The sequence below is a fragment of the Phycomyces blakesleeanus genome, assembly GCF_001638985.1.
Source record: "Phycomyces blakesleeanus NRRL 1555(-) unplaced genomic scaffold PHYBLscaffold_15, whole genome shotgun sequence".
NCBI lineage: Eukaryota > Fungi > Mucoromycota > Mucoromycetes > Mucorales > Phycomycetaceae > Phycomyces > Phycomyces blakesleeanus.
Genome location: NW_017265148.1, coordinates 879,368 through 888,259, shown reverse-complemented (window position 1 = coordinate 888,259; position 8,892 = coordinate 879,368). Strand labels below are relative to the sequence as shown.

The window sequence follows — 8,892 nt, the reverse complement described above, 5'->3', positions numbered from 1 at the left end:
TGATTTTCGGTGTAGAATTTGCCAATTTGATCAAAATGATCATTTTCATTGTTAGCAATTAAGATTTTTATAATTTATATCTCGACACAACAGCTTTATACAGCTAAGACATAGGTATTAAGACACTGCTAATGAAATAGTAGCTTTCTCTAAAGAGACATATAAGAGATTTAAGGAAACAATAATTTGTATCTGATATGTCTTTAAACATTGATAAAAAGGGCAAATCCATTTAATGCAATATTGTTAATTTAAAAATTTCGAGCTATATTATTTTATTGCTCCAGGCCTATATTACGAAATCCTTAACATGCTTAGCTTGAATGATCAAGAGACTCTTCCGTGAATCCCTTTTTCAGAAAAATAAAAAGAAAAATATTGGATACTCCTTGTAAGCAGTATATATTCCGAGGTACTGTCATTATCATCTATGTTCAAAACAGCTTTGTAATATCTCTGAGCAGATTAGATATTTTGTTTTATATTTATTTTTTAAAAGAATGATAGCACCGGGTTCTTTGTACCTGTATTACATGGCTCGATCTTCTTCAGGATCTAAACCTGACTTGATACAAATGAAGTGTGAAAATGGTGGTAAGATATATGACACCCGTTATATTTCCCTCGCCCCTAAATCTCATTCGTGAATAACGGAGGTTCCAATCTTGCCAACGAGAATTTACTATAAAGTAGCAAGGGTCAGCTTACTCGACTACGAAAGCGTCCACTGCCAGTCATCAAAAACTCTATACATGTTAGCAATAAATAGTCAGTAGAATTTATTACAGTTTAGTTCCTCTATATCCTATAACATCACTATGTTACGATTGGCTGATACACTTTACACAGCAGTCCGTCCAACAACAAAAAAATTGCCTTGGTTTAATATTAAACTGCAGTACTACAGTTTGGGGTGTTTTATAAGTGGTCTGTCATTTTGTTGACAAAAAACGGTCTCATAAGAGCTGTTAATATTTATATGTGTATTGAATATAACAAGGAAGAGGGAAAGCATCCGATAGTCAATATGACTTTTTACTACTTTGGTACATGTTTTCTCTTTCTATTGGTTATAATTTATATTAACCTGTAATCGTGTAACTGTTATACAACGGAAGGGACAGCCAATAAGAAACAGTCATTAGATAACAAAAACCAACTTTCTTGTAAAGTAAATCAAAAGAGAATAAATCAAAGTAAAGAAGTAAAGAAGTAAAGAAGTAAAGAAAGACTTTGGTTTTGATCGGTTGTAGTAACAACTCTAAAGACAGAGTACAAGCTTCAATAACGGCAATTTTCAGGTTACTCTAAGCTGGTCTGTGCACTTCTTGTTCCAACAGAAGAAAATTTTCATTTCATTTCATTTTATTTTATTTCGGGAGTTTAATCAACACAATATAAATAAAATAAAGTAAAATGGAATAGAATAAAATAGAATAAAATAACATATTCAAGAAGAACGTATTAAACATATAGTGAAGCCCTTTTACAACAGTAAAGTACAGACCTCTTGGTACTTGGACTTGGTGCTGATACGAATCTATAGAAACTTATCACAGTGAAGAAGCGTTAAATATACATGAACCGGTTGGTTGTTCTTTTTGTGTGTGTGGTAATCCTCAGAGGACGTGCGGTACCTGTATTAATCATCATGTGAAAATATACAGGCTGCCTGGTAGTTGTTTGGGGGGAGACAATTCTTATCTACCCATACCTATGTGTGTCAAGTTGATAAAGGCGTATAAACAAATATATTGATAGCTTGGAGTGTGATGTCAGCGCGACTACCATCAAAAAACAAAAAACATATATATACCTCAGTTATTCCCACCTCCCCTGTTTTTCTTTCCTTCGCACTTTGTTTATACATCATTTATCTCAATGAATTCCAAAGTATACAACGCTCTCTGCGCAGCCTTCGCGCTCGCCTACCTGCTTGCCCCAGCTCTCCTGTTCATCCCTGTGATGTTATGGGAGGCTTCTCCTATGCCCTCTGCATTCTGCATGGCCAAATCTGCTAAGAGAAGACGCCCCTCCATGGCGGGAGTGGGTGCAATCCCATTTGTTGTTGTAAGACCAGACGGCGAAAATCAAGTCGAAGCTCACAAAAATGTGATGCCTCAGACAATCCTTGGCATGCTGTCAAACTGGCTAGGCTCTTTGTGGTCTACTGGTTCGCAAACAACGGGAGAACCCTCAGGTAGCTTGTTGAGTAAGCGCCACGGAGGTATCCCAGAGCATATGTTCGTCGATGATTCCTCTTCGGAGGCGGAAGACGTTGTTTGCGTAGGAAAGTCGAGCGTGTTCTTTGGAGCAGGGCTTCGGGGATATGTCCCTCACCTCCTTCCTTTGCACAAGTTGGGACGTGGCATCGCTACAATGGTGTTCCCAGTTAACGGCGTGGCTGGTACCTGTGGGGAAACCCATGCAGACCTCGACGGGGGTGTGTCGAGTGAGCTTGTAGACAAATGCGATGAAGCTGAGGTCAGCGTACGACTCAGATTCATCTGTGACAGATTTTTCTCAGAGGGTTTTGCAAATCCAAGACTCTCTGCTAGATTTCTTGACGCGATGTTGGAAGAGGAGCTCAACGACTCTGAAAACAAAGCCCATCGCGACTCATTGGCTGAAGTCGCTGAACCAGAGTGCGGCGTGGTTCACGTGCCAGTTGACGAGATTCTTGTCTTTGAGCAAGAGTTTATTCAGACCCCATCGGGTTTGGATAATGCTGGCTTCGTGGTTCCAAAGCCAAAGTTTGGGACAGTGGAAGGCCTCAATGAGGCGTTCGCTCTATCGTCTTGGCAATCGGCCAATGGATTTTTTGGTGAATGTCTCTCCACAGGACTTCCCACACCGATGGAAATTGACGACGACCTGGCTTGGAGTGAAGTCATGGAAGTTGAAATTCCCATGGAGATTGATGATGTTGCTGAGGTGATGGTGCTTGATGCTAATTGTGGCGAAAAGCTCATGGCCCACACCTACAATCCAACGATTACCGATTTGCAGTACGTCTCCCAGTCTGCAAACATGGATTGTGATACGAACGATCTCCCAGCCTGCGTACCGCAACAGGCTGCAGACGACAAGATGGAAGACGACACAGAAAAAATAGTGCTATCTGGACCATCCTCTCTGAAGAAGTACGATGCACCAAAGCCGAGACAAAAGGTAGGTGCCGACGAGGTCAAAGGTAGCAAAGAGCCTTCAATGGCGGTCCCCCGACCAAAAGAGAAGAGCTCGAAGCTTCCTCGACCTGCCAGTCAAAAGGCCATTGAGGAAGCAAAGGCCGCAATCGAAGGGCCAGAAAGCAAGGTGGCTTCGGCCTCTTGTGATCTCCCTTCACAGCTGCCCAAGTCACTTTTTGGCCTTCGCACCGAGCGGGCAAAGCTTGTGTCAAGCCTTGCTTCCAAAGTGCCTGAACCAGTTACAACAGCCAGTTGTGACAAGGGAAAGGCCCCAAAGAAAAAGGCCAAGACACAGGGGTCAACTGCTACCCCAGCTGCCCAGGTCTCTGTTCCTGTTGCTGCACCCAGCAGCAAAAAGGAGGAGAGTATCAAGGAATTCAAGTCAGATCTTCCTTCTGCATCTCGCGGCAAGAAAGTGAAGACTTCCGGCGGTGATGAGAAGGCCAATCTAGTTATCGAACCCATCGGTAAAGAGATTGGAGAACCTCAGATCCAGCCATTCCCAGCTCGCAATCCTGCGTCAAAGCCGGCAAAGTCTTCGAGCAAGGGAGGAAAAGAGGATCCAAAGAGCCTATTGAAGTATGCGCTCCGATTCAAAGGCGATCCAACTGTCAACAAGGAGTAAGATTGTTTGTTAGCGGTGCCCGAGCTCACCTTGACCCATTGGGTCTGAGGTGTAGTGAAAGAATCTGCGAAGCTGATGATTCCGAAAACTTGGACAAATTTTTGCTGCCCTGTACACTTCACCAAGCGGACATCTTGTCGGTCGGTTGGCCCTGGAGCCAAGCCGACGCGGTCGGAACGAAAGGTTGATCCTGAAGCTTCTGGTAAGCTTTATGGTGATACTGGAATTCCCGGACCTTTCACAGTACTTTTCCTTGGGACTATCTGCGTGGTGATTCACGTTGGGTCTCTTGGTTAAGCTGTAAGGGTAGCCTCTTTTACGTTCGGTTCCTACAGCTTTCAAATTCAAAGGACTGGATTATCGTTTCCCTCTGGGATCGACACCATGCTCCGCCTGTTAGCTTGGTTCTGAGTCTTGGCTTGGCATAGACAGTATAAAGAGAAGGTAGATTGTGGAGGTCTACAAATGAGTGTAACCTGTGGTGGTACTAGACTGGTTTTCAATCCTGTTTGCCTCTGGTATTTGCCGTTTGTATACATTCGAGGGTGGTGCTTGCACTGCTGTAGGGTTGGCTTGAACCTTTTGTTCGTAGGGTTCTTGTTGACTTCCTCTCAGGTCTGAGGCCGAGATCTGTGAGTGGTGGTTTCTGTACGAGTAGGGCTTCCGGAGTCCTTGATTCTGGGTCGTTTTTGGGGCCACGGTGGTCCTGTTGGCTTGTCTGGTCTGGTTGGCTAGATTTCCGGTATCATTCTGGTATCATTCTGGGGATCGTTGTTGGCTAGGTTGCCGGCTTGTTCTGTACCTGGGTTCTGGGTCTTTGCAGCTTGAGTTTTGTGCTTAAGCCAGGGAGAATGAATACTGTGGGGCACGGTGTTCATTATGTAGTCATGTCTGGCCGAATGGGTTTTGCTTCCTTGCCGGATTCTTTCTTGGGGTCCTTGGAAGGCTATCGTCAGTCCCCTCCTTTTTTTTCTGGTGAGTTCTCGAAGACTCACTGGTAGGCTCGGATAAGTCTTTTTGGACTTTGAGTTTGCTGAAATATAGATTGTGGAAAATCTATTGCCGGGGGGTAGATAGTCCCAAGAGGTTTTGGGAAAACGAGCCAAGAACATCGGGTTCCTACCAAGATTTGCGAGGTTTTCCCTTACAGACATGACGGTATATCAGTCATTATGATTGCTACTAGTCCTTGTGTCTGGACTCAAATGATGCGTACAAATGCATGTCCAGACAGTCGCAGCTATTTTGAGATGGCAAAACCAAAAATTAATCTGCGCAAAAGGATATGCTTTTAAGACTGGTCGATTAGGTATCAGTGACGTTGTCAGTCGAATCAAGATAAACTGACCATACAAAAAAATGTCACTGAAGAGATAGCGTGGAATTCGCCGATGATCTCAAGCATCACGCAAAACCTGTGGTCAGAGTCCTAGCCACCCTCATTTGAGGAGGACTCTGATTAATATGGTCTGGTAAATGAACCAGACCAAGCAGGGTGAGCTAGAAATTATCACCAAAAAAAAAAGCAGATTACAGTTAGCAACTGGAAATGCGTACACTCAAGAAAATAAGACCCGAGTCGAAGGGCATTTACGCACACTTTCAGTTGTGAAGGAGAATCAAGGTTACATTCGACAAACCTATCCAAACCAAGTCGAGACAAGTGCTTACAAGCCGTATTCATGGAAACTCATAGAGAGTTCAGTCCAGTACCAAAACAATATTCTCGAAACAAAATCAGAAAAGCAAAGCTGAACATGGAAGTCAAAACAAACAGCACAGAGAAACATTAAAAGAATGGAATCAAGTCTTCAAGTCTTCAAGCCTTCAAGTACAAAAGGTTAAAATCAAGTAGGCTAACCTAGAGTCTCGCCATCTCGCTGGGTTGGCCGAAAAGCACACAAAGAGTCTCGACTAGGATATGGGCACAACAAGAATAAATTCATCATCATCATTCAAGACTATTGGCTCAGGACTGCAAAAAGGTATTTGGGATGACCGGGTTTATATTATGGACCGAGAACACCAGCAGGAACAAGTAGAGGCCGTCAGTAGTAAACAACAGAGATCAAGGCAGAAGCAATGTGAACCACAAAGCAAGCAATAAGGCAATTTTTCGAGGGTTGTTTTTGTCTCTGGATTTCTTTGTCAGAGATAATATCAACCATTAGTCCGTTTATCCAGAAGATAAGTACTATTTATACACAATATGTCTCGGTACTAATTATATGATATTTTTTCATCTTCTCAGGGCCGCCCTGTGACAGGGCTCGCAATACTACAACCCTTTAGAGGATACCAGAGATAGCTTGTGAGCGTTGGACTTTACCAAAAGGTAAAGCTGCTCGGTACGCTAGTAGTACCTTTTCTCCCCTCAAAATATTGTACATTGCATTGTATGCCTGTATATATTTAGGGTTCTTGGTGTGGTAAGCCAGGATCTGGTAGCTCCTCTGCCATTCGGTGGTCAAACCCTTTTGCGGTTGACCCCATCGCTGCAAGTTGGCACATTGTTTCTGCTAGAAGCTTGGTTGTTTACTGTCGGTGGTCTCGCATACCTCCTACTGGTGATCAAGGTCCATTCCGCCCGGTCATCAAAGAACATTTTGCAGTCCCGAGCCCGTCTCTTCAGATGATGTTACCTATTCCAAGACAAGTTCCTTTACTTACAAAACAAATTCTATCAATTAAGGTATGTTATTTTGGTCATTCAAACCTGCCTCATATGTAAATACGTTTTTCGCTTTCTCACTCATTTTTTTCTTTATCTTTTTAAGCCATATTCAGCCTTATCAACTCCAATAATGCGGCAAATTCCGAAGCCTGAATCCTGTGCAAGAATGACAGCAGCAAGAACCAAGTCAATCAAGAGGAATACAAAAAAAAAGATACAAAAAAAAGATACAAAAAAGAATACAAAAAAAAAGAAAAAAATATATTCACAATTATCTCTCTATCTCAAGTAAAAACTCATAGACTAGCAGAATCCCTGAAATGGTCAAGCCACGGTTTGCTTATATGTTCAAGTCCAATTCCAAGTCTTGTCCAAGTCCAAGTCCAAGTCCAAGTCCAAGTCCAAGTCCAAGTCCAAGTCCAAGTCCAAATGTCCAAGCACTGTCCAAGCACTGTTCTAGTACTAGTCCTAGCACATAAATATATATAAACAAGTAGAGAAGTACACAAGTAGAGAAGTACACAAGTAGAGAAGTATACATACATACACACACACACACATACACACACATACACATACACATACACATACACATACACATACACATACACATACACATACACATACACATACACATACACATACACATACACATACACATACACATACACATACACATACACACTTATATACATACATATATACATACAAAAGTAAAGGCGCATTTCTATCAAAGTCCAAAATCTGGGCTGTACCTCCAAGTCTCAAGGCCAAGTCGATTTCCAAGAAGGGGTCCAATGCAAAATTCCAAAAGCAAGTTCCAAAAGAAAAACCAAAAACCAAATCCGAGGCCTATACTAAGTCCTCCTCTCCAAAAGGATCAAAAGAAATCCGAACTCGAGGCATATACTAAGTCCTCCAATCCAAAAGGATCAAATCCAAAAACCGAGGCGTAGACCAAAACCTATCAGAAATGATCAGGCACATTAAGTCCTCCACTCCAAAAGGATCAAAAGAAATCCGACCCTGAGGCCTATACTAAGCCCTCCTCTCTCTCTCTCAAAAAAAAAGCAAAAAAAAAGCAAAAAAAAAGCAAAAAAAAAAAGCAAAAAAAAAAAACAAAAAAAAACAAAAAAAAAAAAAAGCAAAAAGATGAACAAACCGGAAGAACTCTGCATTGGAACCTGGACCTGGATTGAAGCAAAACTGCGAACTGGAACAAGACTCTGGATTAGGACAAGGTATGAAATCCCTTTTTACACATATACATACAAAGCAAATGAAGTCTTTGATCAAAAACAAAAAACAAAAAAAAATGCTCAAAAAAAGAAGCTCAAAAAAACAGAAAGAGCAAAAAGAGCAATACCAAAACCCCCTTCTCTTATACTTTTCAATATCAAAACCCATCCTTTTATTACTATTCCATGAAATTGACTGGACAAAAAAAACCAAAAAAAAAGAATAAAAAAAAAATAAAAAAAAAATCAAAATCAAAAAGTCCAAATTATCCCCTTTACTATGTGTGCTGTGTTCGGACAAAAAAAAATTAAAAAAAAATCAAAAAAAAAAATCAAAAAGTCCAAATTATCCCCTTTATTATGTGTGCTGTGTTTGGACAAAAAAAAAGCAAAAAAAAAAAAAAAAAAGTCCAAATTATCTTTTTTATTCTCTTCAATATCAAAATCATCCTCTTATTACTATTCCGTGAAATTGACTGGACAAAAAAAAAGAATCAAAAAAAGAATCAAAAAAACAAGAAAAAAAAAACAAAAAGTCCAAATTATCCCCTTTATTATTTTTCAATACCAAAATCCTCCTCCTCCTATCACTCTTAGCTTATATTGACTGGACAAAAAAAAAAAGAAGAAAAAAAAACGGACAAAAAAAAAGATCAAAAGAAAAATCAAATGGACCAAAAAAAAAACCGACTGGACTTGACTGGAACCGACTGGACTCGACTGGACTAGCATGGCCTGGAATATCTTAGTATACTTAATTTAATTTAACCTAACTTATATTCCCCTTATAAAAATTTGAACAATAAATTTTGATCTCATTTGACTTTGATATTATCATTATGTTTTGTCTCTTTGATTTTGATCTTAAATTTGTCTTTAAAAAATATTATTAATAATGTTTTTGGTACTACTATATTACACTTGAGAGCTGTCTTATTATACTTGTGTTCCTTGGTAAGGTAGACAAGGTGTATTTTCTAATGAGACATTCATTCAGTTTACTATAGCACGGCGGGATTTCTTTTGATATCGCTCATTAAAATCAACTTTGAAGTGGTGGTGTAGCTGTAAAAATGACCCAACGTAGTTAACTAGCTCTCCTTAATTTGTTCTTTACTAAAATTGTCTTTCCACCAGTATTCATTTTCTTGCCACTAAGTTGTCTAT

At 40.4% G+C, this 8,892-nt stretch overlaps 2 protein-coding genes across 2 annotated transcripts; both read left to right on the top strand.

Moving 5' to 3' along the window:
* Positions 1-1,881: 1,881 nt before the first annotated feature.
* On the top strand, positions 1,882-4,241 carry PHYBLDRAFT_69966 (hypothetical protein; the record flags this gene model as incomplete). Its single annotated transcript, XM_018442189.1, has 2 exons — positions 1,882-3,809; positions 4,058-4,241. 2 exons carry the CDS (start codon positions 1,882-1,884, stop codon positions 4,239-4,241), a joined length of 2,112 nt encoding a protein of 703 aa, XP_018289760.1.
* A 1,493-nt stretch (positions 4,242-5,734) lies between these two features.
* PHYBLDRAFT_147471 (hypothetical protein) lies at positions 5,735-7,400 on the top strand (the record flags this gene model as incomplete). The annotated part of the gene is made up of 4 exons (XM_018431872.1): positions 5,735-5,860; positions 6,230-6,505; positions 6,591-6,673; positions 7,202-7,400. 4 exons carry the CDS (start codon positions 5,735-5,737, stop codon positions 7,398-7,400), a joined length of 684 nt encoding a protein of 227 aa, XP_018289759.1.
* Between the last annotated feature and the right edge of the window lie 1,492 nt (positions 7,401-8,892).